Source organism: Acomys russatus, chromosome 16, assembly GCF_903995435.1.
Source record: "Acomys russatus chromosome 16, mAcoRus1.1, whole genome shotgun sequence".
NCBI classification, from domain to species: Eukaryota; Metazoa; Chordata; class Mammalia; order Rodentia; family Muridae; genus Acomys; species Acomys russatus.
Window position 1 is genome coordinate 27,223,917 of NC_067152.1, and position 23,994 is coordinate 27,247,910.

The 23,994-nt window shown below is 51.0% G+C and overlaps 1 protein-coding gene across 1 annotated transcript; it reads left to right on the forward strand.

Moving 5' to 3' along the window:
• The first annotated feature begins 206 nt into the window (after positions 1-206).
• LOC127200408 (signal transducer and activator of transcription 5A) lies at positions 207-23,014 on the forward strand. Its single transcript, XM_051158637.1, has 19 exons — positions 207-316; positions 1,089-1,226; positions 1,506-1,662; positions 2,833-2,922; positions 5,523-5,697; positions 12,757-12,887; positions 13,089-13,240; positions 13,641-13,796; positions 14,192-14,371; positions 15,385-15,472; positions 15,554-15,676; positions 17,666-17,758; positions 18,302-18,508; positions 18,956-19,050; positions 19,169-19,299; positions 19,778-19,933; positions 20,466-20,532; positions 20,789-20,893; positions 22,733-23,014. Exons 2-19 carry the CDS (start codon positions 1,099-1,101, stop codon positions 22,893-22,895), a joined length of 2,397 nt encoding a protein of 798 aa, XP_051014594.1. The 5' UTR covers positions 207-316; positions 1,089-1,098; the 3' UTR covers positions 22,896-23,014.
• The last annotated feature ends 980 nt before the right edge of the window (positions 23,015-23,994 follow it).

The window sequence follows — 23,994 nt, forward strand, 5'->3', positions numbered from 1 at the left end:
GCGGTCCTCCGCACGCCTCCTGGCCCGGTGGTCCTTCCAGTAAGCGGGGCACCAGGCGGCACGCTCGCCTGGAGCCGGGTGATCGAGGGCGGAGGCACGGAGGGAGCGACCGCGGCTGGGAGGGGTGCTGGCGCGAGCTCGCGCGCTGTGTATGGTCTATCGGAGGCAGCTGACCTTTGAGGAGGAAATCGCTGCTCTCTGCTCCTTCCTGTAGTAACAGCCGCCGCTGCCGCCGCCGCCGCCGCCGTCCAGAGCAGTCAGGAGCCGTCAAGAGCCCCGGCCCGGAGCGACAGCCGCTGGCGCTCCGCAGCACCAGGTGGGTGGGTCGGCGTAGCCTCGCCTGCGGCGGGTGGACAGGGGATCTAGGCTGCAGCCGCGTCCTCGAGACTCAGCACCCTGGAGTCCCCACAACCTGACACGGGACATGGGACAGGCATCCGTCCCAGCTTCGAATGGGAGCTTTAGAGAGAGCAGGGACAAGGGACCTGTGCAGGGTGCAGCCAGGGGTGAACTCAAGCAGTGGACACCGACACTGTCAAGTTCCACCGGGAGCGGACAGACTCTGGACAGCCCAGGGCTGCTCTAAAGACAGCGTCGACCTTTTAGCCTCTCCCCTTGACAGCCCCAGACACGTGCCTGAGGAGACCTGGACCTTGAGGCACTGTATTGCTCTAACTTTTACGTTGGAACAGCTTCCCTTCCCAGAAATTCAGAATGTGGGTCCCAGGCTGAGTGGGAAGAATTTTTTCAGTTGTCTGTAGCAGGGGGACTGTGGGCCTCTGTCTCAAGTTTCTCTTTCGTTTTGTAGACCCCCCCCCCTTTCCTTTAGTCTGGGGAATAGCTTGATGGGGCGAAGGGACAGGATGAGAGGAGGGCATATGCCTGTCCAGATCTCCGCCCCCAGCCTCGAGGGTTCCTTGTTGGAAGGGAGGGTGGCCATCTCTCTTCCCGCACAGGAAAGCGTGCCTGGGGTGAGGGGAGGAGCCTGGCCTCACCGCCGGTCCTTAGGTCCTTTGGTGGTGGCACTGCAGGGCGCACTGGCAGGCCAGAGACCTCTGCGGGAACAAATGGCTTATCTTCTCCCCTAGGTGAACAGGCATGGCGGGCTGGATTCAAGCCCAGCAGCTGCAGGGAGATGCGCTGCGCCAGATGCAAGTGTTGTACGGGCAGCACTTCCCCATTGAGGTCAGGCACTACCTGGCCCAGTGGATCGAGAGCCAGCCATGGTAGGTTCCTCATGCCGAGAGTCTTCACCTTCAGTGTGGGTCCTCGCTATCCCAGCCAAGGGTCTTCCCTTTGTCGTTTGGTATGGCTCTGGTTCTATCTGTCCTTGTGCGGAAGGGGCGGTGTCCCTGGGAAAGGGGAAGAGGGAAACAGGGAGCGTCCTCTAGACTTTGACGCTTATACAGCAGCCAGGAGTGGGTCTCGTGGCACTAGACTGCCCTGAATCACTCTTAGTGTTTTATCTTCTTGGTACAGTTTCTCTCTCTTTGTTCCGTCCTAAGGGATGCTATTGACTTGGAAAATCCCCAGGACCGAGGCCAGGCCACCCAGCTCCTGGAGGGCCTGGTGCAGGAGCTGCAGAAGAAGGCGGAACACCAGGTGGGGGAAGATGGGTTTTTGCTGAAGATCAAGCTGGGGCACTATGCCACGCAGCTCCAGGTGGGTATGAACGCCTGCCTTCTGTTGGAACCCCCCAACTCCCCCCCCATCAGCTTTTTCTTCCAGCGTCAGAACCCCTGGGATTTTTACTGGCTTGGCCACTGAGTCACCATGTGACCAAAAGCTTACTGGCAACTTGTCTTCAATTTCCCCCACCCCCTCTCTCTAAGTCAGACCTGTCAGATCCTTTAACATATTACAAAGCAAGAGGTGGGAGTGTGTGGGGAGGGGGGAGGGGGTGTTTCCAGCAAGGTGGTGGTGGGGGGATGGGTGAAGCAGCATTGTGGACAGTAGAGATGGAGACAGACTGAGTCAGGTGGACTCCTCTGCAAGAGAAAGGAAGCCTGGGCAGAGTCTAGAAATGAGGGGGATAAGGCAAGCAGACGATCCCCCTCGGGGCTCATTTAAAGGCAAGACTGCCGCCTTTGAGAAGCAGAATTGCCCTGGAGCAAGAGCTGGATAAAAGGCTTTGAAGAAGAAGAAGGAAAAAAAAAGTAACCTCCCCTTTATATGGGGGAGGGGGAGGAAATTTTGATGGACTCAGGAAAGGGGTGTGGGTGGCACTCATGGTCAAGCATTTATAGGAACTCACTTGTATTTCTTAGAGAACCCTTCTTACATCCAAACAGCAAGATGCAGGGGAAATAAAAGCTCATCCCAGAGAAGGAAGAAATGGCAGAAGCCCCGAGGGAAGTAAACTAGGAAGGCAGGGCCAGGTGCCTATCAGAAAGCACCTTGATGCTGGCCTCAGATGCCCCAAGTCTGCCTGTCTCTCTTCCTCTCGCCCCCCCATATCTCTCTCTCTTTCTCTCTCTCTCTCTTTCTCTCTCTCCCTCTCTCTCTGCCTCTGGACACATACCTACCCTATCTTACCATCAGTTTTCCCATCCATGACTTAAGAACAGCTTGAGTTTCTGTCGTAGGATGCCCCACAAAGCTGGTGGGAGGTTGGAAGTGTTCTGTGTTTAGACCTTGAGTTTGTAAATCTCTAGGAACCTAGTAAGAAGCTCTGGGGCGGGACCGAAAAGGAGAGTTAGAGGAATCTGGTAATCCTGGGGCTTCCTGGGAAAAGCTGAGGCTTCTGGGAGAGGAAGGGATGGGCACGGCAAGGAAGCCAGCGCTTTGTCAGAACCAGGTGGCCATTGGTGGTTCCTGTTGTCCCTCTTTCAGAGCACCTATGACCGCTGCCCCATGGAGCTGGTTCGCTGTATCCGGCACATTCTGTACAACGAACAGAGGCTGGTCCGAGAAGCCAACAACGTGAGTTTGTGTAGGCGTGGGGAGAGGGGCTGGGGAGGCCTCCATGAGACTCCCTCTAGACTCCGCCGTGTTTATGCAATGTGGCAATGAGGAGATCAGAAATGGGCAGGTGTAGGAAATGGTGTGTTTCAGGCTATGGACAGAGTGAATCTTTGGGCCTTGTCCCTGGCCATCTAAACCTCTATTTCTTTCATTTTCTTCCTTTTTGCTTCCTTTCTTTTTTTAATTTTTTATTTTTTAATTTTTTTTATTAATTTATTCTTGTTACATCTCAATGGTTATCCCATCTCTTGTATCCTCCCATTCTTCCCTCCCTCCCATTTTCCCCTTATTCCCCTCACCTATGACTGTTCCTGAGGGGGATTACCTCCCCCTGTATATGCTCATAGGGTATCAAGTCTCTTCTTGGTAACCTGCTGTCCTTCCTCTGAGTGCCACCAGGTCTCCCCCTCCAGGGGACATGGTCAAATGTGAGGCACCAGAGTTCGTGTGAAAGTCATATCCCACTCTCCACTCAACTGTGGAGAATGTTCTGACCATTGGCTAGATCTGGGTAGGGGTTTAAAGTTTACCACCTGTATTGTCCTTGGCTGGTGCCTTAGTTTGAGCGGGACCCCTGGGCCCAAATCTGCCTATCATAATGTTCTACTTGTAGGTTTCTAGGACCCTTGCTTCCTTTCTTAAAGATAAGATTTATTTATTTTTGATTGTGTGCACAAGTGTGCAGGTGTCCTTGGAAACTAGAGGTATCAGATCCCCCTGTAAGCTACAAGGAGTTGTGAGCTGCCTGATATGGGTGCTGGGAACCAAATCTGGATTCGCTGCAAGATGGGTCTTCCTGCTCTTCGCTGCTGAGCCATCTCTCCAGCCTCATTTTCATTTCCCCCTTTCTTTTCTTGCTGTTTCTTTCCTGGATTCTAATGATGAGTCGGGGCTTCGAATCTGCTAAGCAAGTGCTCTGTCTACCAATGCGTGCTCAGCTCCCACTGTCGCCCAGTGGGTATAGTAATAGTGTTTGCATTATAAGGTTATCATAAGGATTAAATGAAATTGTATGCAGGCTAAGGATGGACAACTGCACACAGGGACAGGAGAGAAAGTTTTACACACACACACACACACACACACACACACACACACACACACACACTAAAATAAAAATTTAAAATAGAGCAGTCTCCACCTAGGAGTCACAGCAAAGACTGGACTGAGCTGACTGACTGCTAGAGGGAAGACCCAGGGCAGCTGACAGGAGTATGTCCTGAGGGGGCAGAAGAGGGGAGGAGGAAGGAGGACTTTTGTACCCCAAAGTAACAACAGTATACTTTGGGGCAGGAAAGTGTAGGTGATGCCTTATGGCTGAAGACTTGCAAGTGGTTAACGCAGCGGGAAAAGCAGAGAGCCAACTGGCCTGTCACAATGGGCAAGGAGTCAACGCCAGGCACTGCATCTCCCAGCCCAACTCTGCATCCCTGACTTGTTGAAATCTCTGAGCCACCGATAAGCACACAGAAGGATTCAGCTGGGTTGAGAAACTCACATCTACAATCTGGGGTTGAAGTGCCTGTCTTAGGAAGATCTGCTGACAGAATGCCCCAGGCTGAGTGAACAGCAAGTGCAAAGGCCCTGAGGCAGGCCTATGCTGTGTGGAAGGGGCAGATGCAGAAAGTACACATACCTGCTATGCTTTGACAACAGGGAAGCTGGGAGCGTGCAGGCAGAAGCTACCTGCCAGGCTGCCTAAAGCCGTGCGAAGGAGTTTGGATTTTATTTTGAGAATACCTAGTCGGAAAGTCCCTGACCACACGGTCCCCTCTCAACAAGCTGTTGTAGAAATGGCGAAATTCAAAGAGGCCTTCTTGACGTCACTCCTTTCGTTTTATTTGGGAGGTCTCCAGGATATCCCCCTGTGAGAGATTTGCCTCTTCCCTTCTTCCTCCAGGTGTGAGCGAGGACACAAAGGCTATGGATGTCTGTACATAGGCCCTGCCTCTGACCTGTCGCCAGCACTTAGCACAGTCAGTGGTATTGGGTCAGTAGATAAGGATGGACTGGGGACATCATCATCGTCATCCTTAGGAAGACCATTCATAGGACGCCTGGCATGTGCTTCATTCTAGTTTCTCTAAAGGAAATTTGAAGGACTCGCTCAACATTCTTACATGTAAACCAGATCTGAAACAGAAATTTCTGCCTCAGAGTCTCCATGACTTACCAGACCAATTGTTTCCCTTCTCCTTTCCCTTTCTACTCCAATTCTGGTATTGACTAGCTTCTGGCCCTCTCTTCTAATCCTAGATTTGGAGTTTGGCGTGTCTAGTGTTGGCACTCCCCAGGGACTCGTTTTCTCCCCTCCTTTCTGCTTGCCACCCCCCCCCACCCCCATCACTTTCACTCACTCTATCCTTACTTGTTTGTTTTTTAGTTTTTATTTTCCAAGACAAGGTTTCCCTGTGTATCCCTGGTTGGCCTGGAACTCGCTTTATTATCCAAGCTGGCCTCAAACTCACAGAGATGTGCCTGCCTCTGCCTCCCCCGAGTGCTGAGATTAAAGGTGTGCGCCACCATCACCCAGCTCCCTCACTCTGTCCTGTCCCCAGTGCAGCTCCCCTGCTGGTGTCCTTGCTGACGCCATGTCCCAGAAGCACCTTCAGATCAACCAGACGTTTGAGGAGCTGCGGCTGATCACTCAGGACACAGAGAACGAGCTGAAGAAGCTGCAACAGACCCAAGAGTACTTCATCATCCAGTACCAGGAGAGCCTGCGCATCCAAGGTGAGCGCTGATACAGGGTCCAGGATGCCACGAGCATCTTGCAGGTGTGTGTGTGTGTGCGTGTGTGTGTGTGTGTGTGTGTGTGTGTGTAGGAGGGTCACCATCCTAGTAAGAATCATCATGGCGGGCTGGAGAGATAGACGGCTCAGAGGTTAAGAGCACTGCCTATTCTTCCGAAGGTCCTAAGTTCAATTCCCAGCAACCACATGGTGGTTCACAACCATCTATAATGTGATCCAATGCCCTCTTCTGGTATACAGGTGTACATGCGGACAGGACACTGTATACATAATAAATAAATAAATAAATCTTAAAAACAAACAAACAAATCATCATGGCTTGCAGGGGCTTTGAGCCTCTACTGTGGTCTAAGGCTCTGGGCTAAGACCTTTGTAGGCATCGTGCAAGGCAACCTCACAAGGAACCCACAGAGGGCACAGCTTGGTGTCTTTGTTTTACAAGGGAAATTTAAAGAGAACCAATACCTTGGCCTAGGTTGCCTGTGAGTTACAGAACCAAATCTTAACTAAAGGTAGATCATAAGACCCTTTTATCTTCCTAACCAAGAGTACCCACCCGCCCCCACACCTAGTCTTAAGCAGTCAGTAAAATGTGAGAAAATAAAAATATATGGACCAAGTGTGCCTCAATCAGAAGGAACACTTGACATAAAGGTCAGTGGTTGAGAGGGCTGAGAGGAGCTAAAATACCAGCCTTGCTCCTAGCTGAGATTCAAAGAGAAGCTGGTCCTAGAGGCAGGGTGACTGAGGAATTTCTGCTGTCTCCTAGGTCTGTAGTTTGTCAATGGCTGCTGTAATAAGGGTGTGGGGAGAGAAAAATTACCTTAGAAGGAATTAACTCCAGGTACATTTGAGTTGTTTTGAGATTGACCCTAGAGATAGGATGACCTTCGCTGGCCCAGTGAGAACAAGCAGGGCCTGACTGCCTTTTCCTGAGCCTTCATCCTTACTGTGTTTTTTTGTTCGTTCGTTTGGTTGGTTGGTTTTGGTTTTTCAAGACAGGGCTTCTCTGTGTAGCCTTGGCTGTCCTGGACTCACTTTGTAGACCAGGGTGGCCTCGAACTCACAGCGATCCACCTGCCTCTGCCTCCCAAGTGCTAGGATTATAGGCATGCGCCACCATGCCCAGCTTATCCTTGTTTCTTAAGATAATGATTTTAGTCTTTCCGAGTATATTGAGATAAAAATGTACCATCAAAACCCAATTACATATATTTATATAATACTTATCTACCTAACATATTATCTCTACCTCAGAAACTGTAAGAAAAAAATGATTTCTATATTGTTGAGACTAGACTTTTGCTAGGTAGCCTTGGCTGACCTAGAACCCAGTATGTTGACCAGGCTGGACTTGAACTCACAGAGATCCACCTGTCTCTGCCCTCCTGAGTGCTGAGATTCAAGGCATGGAAAGAGTAAATTTTATGCTCTCTTTGTGTATATTTTTCGAAGATATAAATCTTCCTGTACAAACTGCTTTATAGCACGCTGTGCTCTTGAAGATGCTGTGTGTGCTCATGCCATTGACTTTGAACTATTTCTAATCTCTCTCCTGATTGATCTCCTCACCTGTGTTCTGTTTAGAAATGTACTCTTTGATTTCCATCTGTCTACTGTGTGTCGACGTTGCGCTTTTACTGGCCTTGATGCTATCTTTTCTTGAACTCTACCATGACTCGAGAACATGTTCTGTATGTTCTCAGAGCTTACGATTAGACTGAGGCTTTCTTACGGCCCAGGATATGCTCTGTCCTGGTGAACACAGCTGGGGTGCTTGAAAAGACTGCGTCTTCTATGGCTGTCTCCTTAAACAACAACGCAGCAGCAACAAATGTTAACATAAAGGGAGAATAAAAACAAAAACAAAAAAAAAAACATTTGCCCAAGTCAGATTTAGTGAGTAGAACAGAAGCGTTTTGTTTGTTTTGTTTCTCTTTCTTTTTCTTTTTTTCAAGACAGAGTTTCTCTGTATAGCCCTGGCTGTCCTGGAACTAGCTCTGTACACCAGGCTGGCCTCCAACTCAGAGATCTGCCTGCCTCTGCCTCCTGGGTGCTGGGATTAAAGAAAGATGTACACTACCATCACCCGGGCAGAAGTGATTTCATATAGTCACGTGCTGCATAATAAGGTGTTGGTCAGCAGTGGAATGCAGTAATATGTTACATACCTCATAGCCTCAGTATGTAGGAAGCCATGACATCTAGCTTGTGAAGTGTTCTGTTATCCACACAAGGACAAATCCCCCAACGGTGCGTTTCTCAGAAAGTATCCACATTCCTAAGCAATGCAAGACAGTATTTGCAAATCACTTTCGTTGTTAGCCTTGATAAAAGATAGCTGTGTCTTGCTTTCAATCTGTGGTAATGTCTTGTAGCTTCTGGAAAATTCCACTGTGCACGTGTTAGATATCAAGAGTGAAGACTCAGGGCTGCGGGTAGCATGCTTGCCCAGTATGATGAGGTCTTGGGTTCAAGCTGTATAAATGGAACATGGTGGCCTTATCCTGTAATGCCAGTAGTTGGGTGGTGGAGGGAAAAGGATCAGAAGTTCAAAGTCTTCCTCAGCTATATGGCAAGTTCAATCTAACCTGGGCTAAATTAGATCTTGTTTCAAAAACAAAAAGATGAGCCAGGTGTGGTGGCACATGCCTTTAATCCCAGCACTCAGGAGGTAGAGGCAGGCGGATCATTGTGAGTTCGAGGCCAGCCTGGTCTACAAAGTGAGTCCAGGACAGCCAAGGCTACACAGAGAGACCCTGTCTCAAAAAAAAAAATAAAATAAAATAAAAATATAAAACGAAAAGGTGGAAGACTCAGGCATGGTGGTACTTACCTATAATCTCAGCACTGGGTTGGAGAAGGATTTGAGGCAAGAGGATAAAGAGCTTAAAGCTAGCCTGGGCTACATAGTGAAACCACATACCCCACTCAAAAAACACGGCAGGGTAAATACAACCAGAATAATATATTACATACATGTGTGAAATTTTCAAGGAGAAAAATCAAAATTATTTTAAAATAAGAAAAATAAGAAGTCATTATTACTCCCAATCATAAAGTTACCAGTTAAAGTCCAAGATTTATTTGCAATGCTTTTGTCTTTAGGGAATATTACATTGATATTGTACAGTAAGGAAAATGTCTCAGAAACTTTTGTGAACAGATTCTTTTTGCTGTGTTGTTGTATTATCAATATACTATGCAATTTCACAAGTTAAATTCAAACAAAAACCACAGCAAGGCAATTAAGGTCTTATGACTTTGTCAAGACCTTTTTCTCTCTCTGAGGGAAATTTCTGGGTTCTTTCTAAGGGTGTCAGGTACTCATGAGGGGTCCCTTAGATGATTCTTTGAGACCTTGGTTTTTTGAGACATTTGTCTTTTGATATTTTTTGTTTTTGTTTTTTGTTTTCTGAGACAATGTTTCTCTGTGTAGCCTTACCTGTCCTGGACTTGCTTTGTAGACCAGGCTGGCCTTGAACTCACAGAGATCCACCTGCCTCTGCATCTCCAAGTGCTGGGATTATAGGCTTGCGCTACCAGGCCTAACTTGATTTATTTATTTTTTAAGTTAGCTTTTTTTTTTAAAAAAAAAAATTATTTATTTCTATTTTATGTACATTTGTGTTGTGCTTGTATGTGTGTTGGATCCTCTAACACTGGAGCTACAGACAGTTGTGAGCTGCCATGTGGGTGTTGGGAAGTGAAACCGGATCCCTCTGAAAGATCAGCTAGTGCCTTAACTGCTGAGCCATCTCTCCAGCTCTGGACTTTTGATTTTTTTTTTTTTAATTACACTTATTTATTTATTTATTTATTTATTTATTTATGTATTTATTTATTTTGTGTGTTCATGCAGGCATACGTACATGTTTGTGGCACATGCCTGCCATTGCAGGCATATGGAAGTCAGAGAACAGTGTGTGGGAGCTGGCTCTCCTCTTCTCTAATGTGAGCTCTGGTGACTAAACTCGCGTTGTCACGTTTGTCATACAGCGTCCTTGCCCGCTGATCCACCTCACCGGGCTGGACCTTTTATTTAAAAAAAAAAAAAAAAAGCTGGGCGTGGTGGCGCACGCCTTTAATCCCAGCACTCAGGAGGCAGAGGCAGGCAGATCGCTGTGAATTCGAGGCCAGCCTGGTCTACAAAGCGAGTCCAGGACAGCAAAGGCTACACAGAGAGACCCTGTCTCAAGAAACCAACAAAACAAAACAAAACCAAAGAACCCAAAACAAGAACAACCCAGAACCTGGATTACAGATGTGCTTGGTCATATGCCCACCTCTTTCTTCCTTCCTTCCCTCCTTTCTTTTCTCGGGATTTATCTTATTTTGGTTTATGTATTTGTGTGTCTGGGAGATGAAGATGTGCTAGGACACGGGGTTTGGATATCACACTGGGTCCTCTGAAAAAAACCGTAAGAGCTCTTAATTGCTGAGCAGCTGTCCTGCCTCTGCCTACCAAGTGCTGGTACTAAAGGCCTGTGCCACCTCTCCTGGTTTATCGTGGTCATGTGAGCACTGGTGGCCTCGTGTGCTTCTGCATGTGGAGGCCAGAGGTTGATATGTAGTGTCTTCTCAGTTTTGCTCCACAGCGACCTCTGAACTTTAGAGATCCTCCATCTCTGGGCCCCCCTACCCCCACCCCTCTACGGAACTGAGGTTTCAGATGAACACCTTCATGCTGGGTTTTTATGTGCGTCCTGGGAGGTGAAAAACTCAAGTCCTTAGGCTTGCAAGTAAACACTCGACTCACTGAACTATTTTCACCGGCCCCTTATCCATGCTTTAAAAAAATTTATAATGTATCAAAACTAGTTGTAACATAAAAAGGGTTTTTTTGTTTGTTTGTTTGTTTTTGTTTGTTTGTTCTTACCAGACAGGGTATAAAAAGGTTTTATAATGCAGACAGCATGCCATTGAGTTTTGCTTTGTATTTACTCTATTTTATTTTTTAGCTCAGGCAGCCCTTAGCCTCACTATATACCTGACAATAGCCTTCAGCTCCTAGTTCTTCTGCCTCAACCTCCCAAGTGCTGGGATTACAGGCATGCACTGCCAGCTCCTGGCAATCCATTTTTACCTGAGCGGTTTCTGTTGGCTGTGTACAGGTCTAGCTTTGGATTCCGAGTGCGGTTTGCACTCATAGTCACATGATGCCGACTTGTCTTGCTCACCTTTTTCGATACTGTAAGCACAGAGGGTTGGGAACACAGTTCGGTAAAAGAACATTTGGCTGGCATGCGCAGAGCCCTGGATTTTTATCTCTAGCACTGCAAATCAAAACACGAACTACTGATTTGTTTGCAGAAGGGAAGACCTAGATCCTCCAGTGGAGCCCACGGTTGACTTAGATCTTTTCGTCTCCTTCCCAGAAACCTGTGCAAATGTCCAGGAGAGACCTAAATGGATCATTAAAGGGGAGTCTTGGGCCAGGGTATTGGCCCTCCACATTCAGCAGTATGCTCTGAATCTAGACAGTGCTCCTGCCATCCACCACACAGCAGGAAGGTGGGAGCCATATTCCTGTGGGCTTGTTCTGGCTGCTAGTGTTGCTTTTGTCTGCCCCAGCTTGTGTGTCCCTGGGGCAGGGACCAGGTCAGTGTGACATGCTTCTCAGAGCCAGCCAGGAACTTGAATCAGACATGTCAGTGTGTACAGTTTCTTGACTAGACCTGAGTAAGGATTCAGGGAGACTCAAGGGGCTGTTGAGGAGAGTGATGAATGCCAGCGTTCAGGGACAGGGTCACAGAAGGGTTGCTAGCTGTGGAGACAGGCAGGTAACTTCAACCCTGAATGTGTTTGATGCTGAGCTGAGGGGAGCAAGCTGAGCTGTCGAGTTTATGTTCCCTGCATGGCTCTCTGCCCCAATTGGGTCTCTAGATTTCTTCTTGAATGTTAAAAAAGTGCTGGGGTGAGGGATGAGGACATAGTTTAGCTGGTAGAGTACTTGCCCACCACGCCGGAAGTCTTTCAGTTCCCGGGACCACATACAACTGGGTATGGTGGCCTACTTCTATGGTCCCAGCACTCTAAGTAGAGTCAGGAAAGGCCATCCTCAGCTTCATGATGCCTATATCAACACCCACCTCTGACACAACACACACACCACATACACACACACATGCCCACATACACATACAGGCAAGGGCGTCAGGACCTCCCTCACCACCTGTTCCTGTCATCCATGGGTGACCCAACACCTGGTGGTGAGACGCTGTCACCCCTTGTTCCTTCTGAGACTCTTGGTAATGGTATTGCAGGAGGTCCTGGAAATGCCTGTCTGTCCGTCTGTCTTTTCTTCCTTCTTAGTTGGGTGCTCAGCTAAGCTCATGGTGACCTACCTGGTCCAGGCATCATAGGCACCATGCAGTCCCAACCAGTCTCACTGCTCCTGAAAAAACAAAAACAAAAACTCAAGGGATGAACGGGTGAGATAGAAGAGCCAGGGCCTATGGATGGGGCTCTCATGTCAGGGATGGGGATGAGAGGGGCTTGTCTCTGTCACCCCTCATTCCTGACCTTTGTCCGTCCACCAATCAGGGCCAAACTGTAGATCTTACACACGTTGGGAAGCTTTCAGAGTGTTTTCTGTATCATCAGTCTTTCAATCACTACAATAGCCCACTAAGCCGGTGTCAGAATTCGTCTCTTTTACAAATGGGGAAACTGAGGCACAGGAAGGCCAGGCATTTGCCCATCTTCACCTAGCTTTTAAGCAGCAAGGCCGCTTGTACCCATCTCCAAGCCATGTGGAGAGGGCCTGCCAAGAACCTTGTGGGACAGGCAAGGGCCACCAGGCAGGACTCTCTTCTGCCTCAGTCTGGGGAGATTCATCAGGAAGCTTGTGAGCAGAGCCTAGAAGCTGTCTACTAAGGGACCATCGCTGGGCACCCATGCCTGGTAGGCACCCTGACTTGTCATTGATGGGATATCTGCCTGAGAAGCTCACTCCAGAGCCTATGAGTGTACATCGCCTAGGGTACCTGATTGATGCAGGAGATGATGGTGGTGGGTGCCCTGTCCCCTCTTTCAGCTCAGTTTGCCCAGCTGGCTCAGCTGAACCCCCAGGAGCGCATGAGCCGGGAGACAGCCCTCCAGCAGAAGCAAGTGTCCCTGGAGACCTGGCTGCAGCGAGAGGCACAGACTCTTCAGCAGTACCGAGTGGTTAGTGGATCCTGCATCCTTCTGCCCCAGAGACTCAGGGCACCAGGTGGGGGACAGAGCCAAGATGAGAGCAGGTCCCCTCCTTCTGGGGTTGCATGCGAGCTGGAGCAGCTGTGAGAGGGCAGGGCCAAGCGCCAGGTTCTGGGCCAGGCCCTGGGAGCTGCTCCCCGGGAGCCAGAAGGCTGCTGTGCCCTCATGCAGGAGCTGGCTGAAAAACACCAGAAGACCCTGCAGCTGCTGCGCAAGCAACAGACCATCATTCTGGACGACGAGCTGATCCAGTGGAAGCGGCGGCAGCAGCTGGCCGGGAACGGGGGTCCCCCCGAGGGCAGCCTGGATGTGCTGCAGTCCTGGTGAGGGCGAGAGGTGGGCAGGGCGGGCAGCTCGGGCGATGATGCCAGCTGCCTCTTCTGTCCCCCCCATGGGCGTGAGCAGCAGATCCCCACTGTCTGTGACAGCTCCCAGTGGGACTTGGCTCCTCAGACCTGTGCCCCCTCCTCCAAGGGACAGCGGTGCCTTGGAATGGGCAGGGCTACTCCTGAGCTGGTTGGTTCCAAGCTGGGGCCACCTTATCTGCCCTCGGCTTTTGGGAAGTAGGACTCTGCTCTGTGCCCATGCAGGGTACTGGTGGTCAAGGCCAGCACCTTCCTGGGGGACTTGATTGGGAGGGAGGGACAGTGTCATTCAGCCTCCTCTCCTGGCCTGGGCTGGAACAAAAGCTACTGTCCCTCTGAGGGCCGCGGCTCCTTGCAGGTGTGAGAAGCTGGCCGAGATCATCTGGCAGAACCGGCAGCAGATCCGCAGGGCCGAGCACCTCTGCCAGCAGCTGCCCATCCCAGGCCCCGTGGAGGAGATGCTGGCTGAGGTCAACGCCACCATCACAGACATCATCTCAGCCCTGGTCACCAGGTGACTGCTGCCTCCTGGCCATGCTCAGGGGGACATACCAGTTGCTGGGGGTGGGCCTGTTGATGCCCAGGAGCTGTCCAAACCCAGAGCTCTGCCCCTGTCCTGCTCCTCTGCCCTTCCCACCCACTGTGGCTCCAGTAGCTCTGCTGCTGTGGCTCTCCTGACCCAGTGTGTGTTGGGACACTGCAGGAAGCACCATGGTACCCAGCCTCTCTCACACCTGTCTCCAACCCCCATGTCCTCCCTGGGAACACAGGCCAGACCCCTTCCTCCTCTGCCTGTCTCCCTTCTCCCACTAGGCCCCACAGGAAGACCGCCCCCCTCCTAGCTGGCGTGTCAGCCCTCTCCCCTGAGCCAGCATCTGGTCACTGTGTGGTCACTTGTGTCCCCTGCAGCACGTTCATCATCGAGAAGCAGCCTCCTCAGGTCCTGAAGACCCAGACCAAGTTCGCGGCCACCGTGCGCCTGCTGGTGGGGGGGAAGCTGAACGTGCACATGAACCCCCCCCAGGTGAAGGCGACCATCATCAGTGAGCAGCAGGCCAAGTCCCTGCTCAAGAATGAGAACACGCGCAAGTGAGTGTGCCTGCCTGTCCCTCCCTACTGGGGTCAGCTGCTGTTTCACTTGCTCGGGTGGGGCCTGGATCCTGGCACAGCCCAGTTCTCATCCCGTTCTGACATTTGTGTGCCCTTGGTTCCCCCATAATCTACTTCTGCCCCTCTGCGTGCTTTCCCAGCCTTGCCTGCGTCTGATACCTAGTAGGGCAACTAGCATTGAACTGCCATGTGTGCTGAGCAGTGAGTACATCACTGTGGTCCAAAGAGAACTTCTCTCCTAACCGGACTGCTGACCTGTAGCACATACTTCATTCAGTGAACTGCGATCGCTCGCACAGTTGTATGACAGACGTGCATACGCGCGCGCGCGCGCGCACACACACACAGACACACAGGGGCACACGTTGCTGGTGGCGAGAATTGACATTTAGAGCCTGGGGTCGGTAGGTTAGCACATAATATCTCCACTTCTTGGGAGACAGAGGCAGGAGGATCAAGGGCTCAAAGTCATCCACAGCTCCATAGTCAATTTGAGGCCTGCTCGGACAAAAAGAGACTCTGTCAAAAACAAAACACACACACACACACACACAAACAAACAAACAAATAAAAAACAAAAGCAAAAGCAAACAAAACAACCCAACAACAAACAAAATCAGCTGGGCATGGTGTTACATACCTTGATCCCAGTACTTGGGAGGCAGAGGCAGGATCTCTGTGAGTGTAAGGCCTCTGTGTCTTTCAAAATAAACAACTACAAACCCCTGAGGAGTCAAGTGAAGACAGAAGTTGGGTAGGGAGTTGCTAGTGAGGTGGAGGGGGGGTTGTTTGTTTGTTTGTTTTCAGGCAGACACCATAGAGCTGTAGAGAGGCACATGAGAACTAAGAGACGGATCAGGACAAGCTGTTCATGGAATGCTTGAAATGAATGAATGAATGAATGATGCCAGTGGTGCCTGCCCAGTGTACACAAGGCCCTAGGTTTAGACCTTGGCACCACACTGTGGAGTTGCGCTCCCCTCTCTTTGCAGCGAGTGCAGCGGCGAGATCCTGAACAACTGCTGCGTGATGGAGTATCACCAGGCCACGGGCACCCTCAGCGCCCACTTCAGAAACATGGTGAGGACTGGTCTGCCTTGGAGGGGAAAGGTGTCTACCCATGGCTGGGGCACGGTGGCCATTTCATCCCTGGCTTTGCAGTCACTGAAAAGAATCAAGCGTGCCGATAGGCGTGGAGCAGAGTCCGTGACGGAGGAGAAGTTCACGGTCCTGTTCGAGTCACAGTTCAGTGTCGGCAGCAACGAGCTGGTGTTCCAGGTGAAGGTGAGGCTCCAGCTGCCCCGTCCATTGAAGGCCAGCCAGCTTAATTCAGGGACCTGCCCAAGGCTATGTGGCTCCAATGGATAAGCCGCAGGTGGAGCTGGGTGTGATGGGGTGCACCTGTAATCTCAGGAGTTAGGAGCTGAGCAGGACCATAAGGTCAGGACCAGCCTGGGCTACATAGTAAGTTCCCGGCCAGCCTGAGCTACTAAGGAAAATCATGTCTCGGTGGAGAGCTGGCTCGGTGGTTAAAAGCACTGGCTACCCTTGCAGAGGACCTGGAGTCAATTCCCAGCAACCCCATGGCAGCTTTGAACTGTAACTCTGGTTCCTGGAGATCCAATGCCCTCTCCTGGCTTCTGTGGGCAACGCATGAATGTAGGGCACATACTTGCACATAGACAAATGTAGACAAAACAAACATACAATAAATCTTAAGAAAGGAAGGAAGGAAGGAAGGAAAGGAGGGAGGGAGGGAAGGAGGGAGAGAGGGAGGGAGGGAGGGAGGGAGGAGGAGCTGAAGAGATATTTCAACAGCTCTTAAGAGCATTTGCGGCTCCAGCAGAGGATCTGGGTTCTGCAGCTCCAGCAGAGGACCTGGGTTCTGCTCTCGGTACCTACACTGGATGGCTCACAACCAACTGTAGCTCCAGTTCCAGGGAATCAGATGACCTCTCTGGTCTCCACAGTTACCTCTGCGCATGTGGTACACATACGGGCATTCAGGCACACGCACGCACACGAAAAATCTTTTAAAAATCAACAAAAAATGTGGAGCTTGCAAGACGGCCTAGTTGGTTGCAAGCTCTTGCTTTGCAAGCCTGACAACCTGAATGTGACCCCTGTCATCCACAGCAGATGGTGAAAATGGACTCCTGAAAGAGCGGTCCTTTGATGTACTCAGACATGCCGTAGCAATGCTCGCTCTGCCTCCCCCCTTCCCCTCACACACACACACTTATAATAAATAGAACACAATGTGGAAAGCAGTCTAAGGAATCTATCTCAGTTGCTGGAGTGCCGGCCTAGCATGCAGGAAATCCTAGGTTTGATCCCCAGCAAACAAAAAAACAAGACAGCAGTAGTGACGCAGGCTTGTAACCCCAGAGGTCTAGGTAAGAGGATCAGAAGCTCATGACCATCCTCAGTTACATAGGGAGTTCAAGGCCCACCTGGGATACATGAGACCTTATTTACAAAACAACACAACAACAACAAAAAAATCACATGTAATACAATACAAAATATCAAAGCCGGGCAGTGCTGGTGCTTGCCTTTAACACCTGTGCTTGAGAGGCCAGCCTGGTTTATAGAGTCAGTTTCAGGACAGCCAAGGCTACACAGAGAAACTCTTGTCTTGAAAAATCAGAAAGAAAGAAAGAAAAAAAAAAAATTACAGGGCGGACCGGGCAGTGGTGGCGCACGCCTTTAATCCCAGCACTCGGGCGGCAAAGGCAGGTGGATCTCTGTGAGTTTGAGGCCAGCCTGGTCTACAAAGCAAGTCCAGGGAAGCCAGTGCTATCACTGAGAAACCATGTCTTGAAAAACAAAACAAAACAAACAAACCAAAAAAAAAAAAAAAAAAAGTCATAGGGCTCTGAGTTCTCTTGCCTCAGCCCAGTTACCCTGCAGTGCCCTGCGAACTCACTTTGATTCTGCAGGTACCTGTTGGCTGTGTTCATCACAATATTACTTAGGCAATAGGCTAACAAGAGCTGTATCCTCAGGGTTCTTTGTTTTTGTTTTAGAGTGAAGTCTTGCTCTATAGCACGGACTAGCCTTGACTCTGTAATCCTTCTGCCTCCGTCTTCCAAGCACTGGGATTACAAGCGTGGGCCAACAGGCTTAGCTCATGTTGCTTGGCTTGTGTTTAGCACTGGTGGGAAGGGCCTGTGGCTGAGTGGCGGCTTTGTGATAAGGGTTAGGAGTCTTGCTTATGCAGAGGGCACACTGTGTTGAAACCTTTCAACTCTTACTCTCTGGCCTCCATAGACCCTGTCCCTCCCTGTGGTTGTCATAGTTCATGGCAGCCAGGACCATAATGCTACCGCCACCGTGCTGTGGGACAATGCCTTTGCTGAGCCGGTGAGTTCTCCGCGGGGGGGCGGGGGGCGAGGGGGCCCTCCAACCTTGGCCCTCAGGCCCTAGAACTGTCCTCAGATTAGTCCAACTCCTTAGGCCCCAGAGCTGAGGTAGACAGTGAGGTGGGCAGGGCCAGGTGAGTGCCTGCCTGGCATGTCCTAAGGCCATGGCTAGGCTTTAGGACTCAGGACTGACTGGTTCTCTAAGGAACGGGGCTGGTTTCTGGGCCCAGTCCTTGCCTTCCTTTGCCTTATGCTGAGGTCCCAGACCTCTGTCTTCAATCCCATGGTCTGGGCCTTTGCTTTTGCTGGACCGCACTCCCTCTACCTTGCTTTCTCCCTGTGTTTGTATGTTTTTTCTGGGTGGTTCTGAGCCCTTTCTGTCCTTTAGTCTCTGCATATCTCATGTGTGCGTGAGCGCCCGTGTGTGTGCGTGCACACGTGTGTGCATACGTGTGTGTGAGCGCTCTCACAAATGTGCATGTGTAAGAACATTTCCAGCTCCTTCAGTCTTGTCCTTTCTTCTCTTTTCCTCTCTCCCTCTCAGGGCAGGGTGCCCTTTGCCGTACCTGACAAGGTGCTGTGGCCGCAGCTGTGTGAAGCGCTCAACATGAAATTCAAGGCCGAAGTGCAGAGCAACCGGGGCCTGACCAAGGAGAACCTTGTGTTCCTGGCACAGAAACTGTTCAACAGCAGCAGCAACCACCTCGAGGACTACAACAGCATGTCCGTGTCCTGGTCGCAGTTCAACCGGGTGAGTGGCTGGCCGCCAACTACCTGGAGACCATCAAGTTCTCCGGCACACTTTCTCTTACCTTGAAATCAGGCTACCACCTTCTGAGGCTATCGTCCCATCCCCCGCTCTCAACCACATTTCCTATAACTAGAGGAGGTTGACATTCAGACCACAGAAATGCAAACAGGGACCACAAGGTATCATGTCCAGCCAAGTGAGCCAAAGAGGGCTGGTAAGAGGAAGCCTGAGCCAGGATCCCCTTCACGGTCTTTCCAGCCCAGACAACTCTTCGCAGCGTCTCTCCCCACTCACGGGATTACCCCACGTGTAGAAGCGTGAGGACTTGTTCGTGTAGGGAGGGGTGTCCGTTTGTGGCCTGCTGAGAATTGGGGACAGGCGTGGTGGGAGCTGAGGGTGCCAACTCCTGAGCTGCCGCCCTGACTTGGGATGTCCTGGGGCTCACAGGAGAACCTGCCCGGCTGGAACTACACCTTCTGGCAGTGGTTCGACGGCGTGATGGAGGTGCTGAAGAAACACCATAAGCCTCATTGGAACGACGGGTGAGGGGCGGGGCCCCACGGGTGAGGGGCGGGGCCCCGGGGGCCGTAGGCGGGTGGAGGGTTCTGGGAATGGTGCCCGCTTTACTCAGCAGTGACACCGAAGGTACCACACACCCAGGGCTATCCTAGGCTTTGTGAACAAGCAACAAGCCCACGACCTGCTCATCAACAAACCCGATGGGACCTTTCTGCTGCGCTTCAGCGACTCGGAAATCGGAGGCATCACCATCGCCTGGAAGTTTGACTCTCGTGAGTTGCCCTCTTAGCCACACCTCAACACCCTCCCCCGCCCCGGCCCCACCCCACGTGAGTTCTGTCTTCGATCCCATATGCATGAGGACCCCTGTCCTTAGCAGTCACCCACCTGCAGGAGAGGCAGGAACTGAGCTCAAAGCTTGGGAAGCGTGGGAAGGGAAATAACTTTCCCCCCCCATCACTTTTGGTCTCCAAAACCTAAAACCACTGACTCCACGGACATCAGACACCTGTGAGCCCCTGACGTTTCATCCTGTCCCCACCTCTTGCACTCACAGTTTGCTGAGTAGAATGTCCCAGCGTGAGCGCCCCTGCTTGAGAAAAGCAGGAAGGCTGGGGTTGCAGTGCATGCTGGGAAAGGCTCTAGGTTTTTGTTTTGTTTTTGGTGTTCTAGCAATTCTTTCTTAAAAAAAAAAAAATCCCATGATCCTCTTGTGAGGGCAGCTTTTGCAACCAATTGTCTCTTTCACAGCGGACCGAAATCTCTGGAATCTGAAGCCATTCACCACGAGGGATTTCTCCATTCGGTCCCTGGCGGACCGCCTGGGGGACCTGAGCTACCTCATCTACGTGTTCCCAGACCGACCCAAGGACGAGGTCTTTGCCAAGTACTACACTCCTGTGCTTGGTGCGTCCTGCTTCCAAGACGAAGTCTCCTCTGTGGGCTTTGAGTCTCAGTATGGAAGATTTTAGGGCTCACAGCTGAGGAGAAAGTGAACACCCCTACCCCACCCCTCCACCAGAAAGCTAAGTTCTCAATTCTACATCCGTGGAGAAAGGAGCAGATGAGCTGAGGGAGGAGCTGGGATCCTGCCTCTCTCATCAGCAGCCCTCACCACTTTCCCACACACCCTCAACCCTCCCAGGCCTAACTCAAGTTAAATAAAGGGGCAAAATGGACAGGTTCTCCTATGTGTTCGGCCCATTGGAGAGCTCTGCGGTTTTGTTGGTGCCATTTCCTTAGCAGGCACGTGAACGGCCAGGAGAAGAATCCAGGAGAGAGGATGGGTTAAAGCCAGGCATCTCAGTGGCACTCGGGCTGGATCCACCAGCAGGGGTTTATCAGATGTCCTAGGAAAATCTCATCCCTGAGAAAACTCCAGGGTGGTGTGGACAGGAGGCTGAGGGCATGTTGTTCTCACTGCTCTTCTCCCTCTCCTGACCCTGCCCCACAGCAAAAGCAGTTGATGGATATGTGAAGCCGCAGATCAAGCAAGTGGTCCCTGAGTAAGTGTCCAGAGCCCAACTCTGGGTCTCCTGCTGCCTCTTTATCCTTTTCTTGCTCTTCTTCCAGTACTGGGAAATGAGGCTTAGGCCTTGAGAAGGAAAGATTCCACTGTACTGGGATGGTACCTCACACCTGCTCCTTGAGCCCAATGGGAACACTTTGGCCAAAAGTCATAAAGATGCTAGAAGCCCCTTCCCCGAGTCTGTGCCACCGGTCTCTCTGGCCACTGAGGCTGCGCTCTGCTTCCTTTCACAGGTTCGTCAATGCATCTGCAGATGCTGGAGCCAGCGCCACCTACATGGACCAGGCTCCTTCCCCAGTGGTGTGCCCTCAGGCTCATTACAACATGTACCCACCGAAGTAGGTCATTTTTTCATGGGGTCCACGGGAAGGAACTGGAGCTGGGCCTCAGGCTAGACTCTTGTGGGACAAAGGCATCCAGGAGTCCCCTGAATTTGACTCCATCCAGCCTAGGGCCCCCCCCCCCCGCTGCCCCCCCCCCCCCCGCCCCGGCTCTAGCCTGCCCGAGCATTTTGGAGCTAGACAACTAGGGCCCTGTCCTCATTCTGGTACATTCTATATGATCTGGAGAAGTTTTCCTTAGATGGATGTGCCCCCCCCCCCCACGGTATTGGGCTGAAGATTGAATGAGACGGTGATGCAGAACATTTCCATGTAAGGGCTTAGGACAGTGCCACTGTTTGTTGGAGTGGCTACAAGGTGGGAGCAGAACGGAGAGTTGAGTCCTTTTTAAGCTATGGCGGCCTAGGTTGGATGGCTGGTACTGGGGAGGTGGGACACTGCAGCTAGGCCACCACATGTGGAAATCTCAAAGACTTAGAGCCTTTTAATTTTAAAGTTTAAGTGTGTGTGTGTGTGTGTGTGTGTGTGTGTGTGTGTGTGTTAACTTGTGTGAATCAGTCCTCTCTTTCCACCACGTGGGTTCTGGGATCGAACCCATGGTGTCAGGATTGATTTGTTGGCAAGTGTCACTGAGTGTATCACCAGCATCTTTTTATTATTGTTATCGTTGTTGTTATTATTATGGCATGTGGTATATATCTATGTGCCTACGTAGCTCTGTGCGCATGTGCATGCATGTGGGGGTTAGAGATCAATGTCAGAGATGCTTCTCAATTATTTCCCACCTTATTTTCTGATTCTGTCTCCTACTGACCCAGAAGCTTAGCCATGTGTCTAGGCTGGCTGGCCAATGAGTTCCAAAGACCCTCCTGTGTCTGCCCTCTCCTCCTCTCCCCACAGTGCTGGGGTTCCAGACATGCATTGCCACAGCCAGCCTTTTATGTGGGTGCTGCAGATCTCAACTCGGGTCCTTCTGCTTGTGAAGCACTGACTTGACTAAGCCATCACCCCAGCCTCCTTTAAAAGTCCTTACCAAGCCGGGCGTGGCGGTGCATGCCTATAATCCCAGCACTCAGGAGACTGTGAGTTCGAGGCCAGCCTGATCTACAAAGAAAGTTCCAGGGCAGCCAGAGCTATTACACAGAGAAACCCTGTCTCGAAAAACCAAAGGAAAAAAAGAAACTTCTTGTCATTGCGCCGTAGTACAAAGTGATGGGTTTCATGGGGCCATTATCATTCAAGACCTATGTATGCTCTGATTCTTTTTCTTTCCTAAAAAGACAGTCTGTATAGCCCTGGCTAGCCTGGAACTCACTATGTAGTACAGGCTGGCCCTCAAAGAAATCCACATACCTCTGCCTTACAAGTAAAAGCTGGGATTCAAAGCCCGCGCCACCACACCCAGCCAAGACCTAGATTCTGATTCTAGCTGCAGAACAGCCCAGAACAAGTCTCTTTGTTCCTAATCCTCACCTTAAGATGGTTAGAGGATTGGCATTAAGTGGCCAAAAGCTACCATGGGGGCTTGGTGGACGGCGTGGTAGCATGTACAGTGAAGATCGTCACAGGTGAGTGGCCAATCACCTTGCCTTACGGAAGACCACACGTGAGGGAGAACGAACTTCCTGAGATCATGACTATGAAGCAGGAGATACAAGTGGAAGTAGGTTATCTACCCCAGTCCAGCCTGGTGGGCGTTCCAGCCAGGCTGCTATGAGTCCTGTCCTCCAGAGACCCCAGTCCTTGTGAGGAGCAGCCTGAGGACTCTCTGTCTCTCTCAGGGGGGCTTGGAGCCAGGAGACCTGCCAGTTTCCCCAACATCCTGCTCTTTTCCAGCCCTGACCCTGTCCTTGACCAAGATGGCGATTTTGACCTGGATGAGACCATGGATGTGGCCAGGCACGTGGAGGAGCTTTTACGCCGGCCCATGGACGGTCTCGACCCCCGCCTCTCCCCACCTGCTGGCCTCTTCACCTCTGCTAGAGGCTCCCTGTCCTGAATGCTCGACTCCATGCTTAGAAAACCACCTTCAATGTGAAGAGCCCGAGTCAGTTGTGACTGGAGTATCTCTGTATATACCAATGGCTTTGCGTTGTGCACGTTTGTGCAGCGAGCAGCGAGCAGCGAGCAGTGCCGCCTTGCCCACACAGTTCAGGGTCTGTGGCTAAAGCCTTGTCGTTCAGACCTCAAGGCTCCTCTGGACCTATCACTGCAGACAAACCTATTTCTCCAGTTCCCTTTATCTGCCTGATGGCTATTTAAGCGAAACAATTCTAGAAAAAGGAGGCAAGTTTAGGCAACTACGTTGGCATTTTACTCCTATAAAGCGTCACTCGTGTTGGTGTGCCCCTGTCTTCACACATGTGGCAGCCTATTGATGTGGTCCCTCTAAAGGGAGATTGGGGTTCGCCATAGTATCCCTTTGTAATTTTAATAAATATGGGCTGCAGATTGGGTGACCCCTCGCAGTGTGCTTAAGTGGCAGCCATCAACACAGCAGCCCTGTTCATCTGAGTCAGGGCCGCCTCAGCTGAGTGTGTCATTCTTGGGCTCTTATCTTTGAGCCAGGTGGATGTGGGCTCTTAGCCTAACAGCCTTCCCCTTTTCCCATGTGATATCCTCAGCCTTCCATATGGACTCTCTTCTTCTTCCTCCTCCTCCTCCTCCTCTTCTTCATTTCTCTGTGTAGCCATGGCTGTTCTGGACTCGCTTTGTAGACCAGGCTGGACTCGAACTCACAGCGATCCACCTGCCTCTGCCTCCTGAGTACTGGGATTAAAGGTGTGCGCCACCACGCCCAGCTCACTCTTCTTGCTCTTTTGTCATTTGTTTTTTGAGACAGGATCTCCCCATGGAGCTCAGGCTGGCCATGAATGATCCTCGTGCCTCAGCTACTGGTGTGCTAGGATTTCGGGCATGCACAGCCATATCTGGCTTCAGCCTTTCTTCCTGTCCTGTTTGCAACCTTGCTTTCTATCAGGAAGGAGAGGGGATACTGGATATCTGGGTACAGGAGACCTGGGGATAAGAACCCGTAGCACATGAAAAGTAACAGATCAGCACTTAGTGCAGACGACAGTCTGCAGGGTCAGGCAGAA

Excerpts from the sequence above, each read along its gene's own strand:
- LOC127200408 (XM_051158637.1), top strand. The coding sequence starts at position 1,099 with ATGGCGGGCTGGATTCAAGCCCAGCAGCTGCAGGGAGATGCGCTGCGC. Across the intron at positions 5,698-12,756 it reads GGAGAGCCTGCGCATCCAAG|CTCAGTTTGCCCAGCTGGCT; the intron begins GTGAGCGCTGAT and ends CCCCTCTTTCAG. Across the intron at positions 15,473-15,553 it reads GCGCCCACTTCAGAAACATG|TCACTGAAAAGAATCAAGCG; the intron begins GTGAGGACTGGT and ends CTGGCTTTGCAG.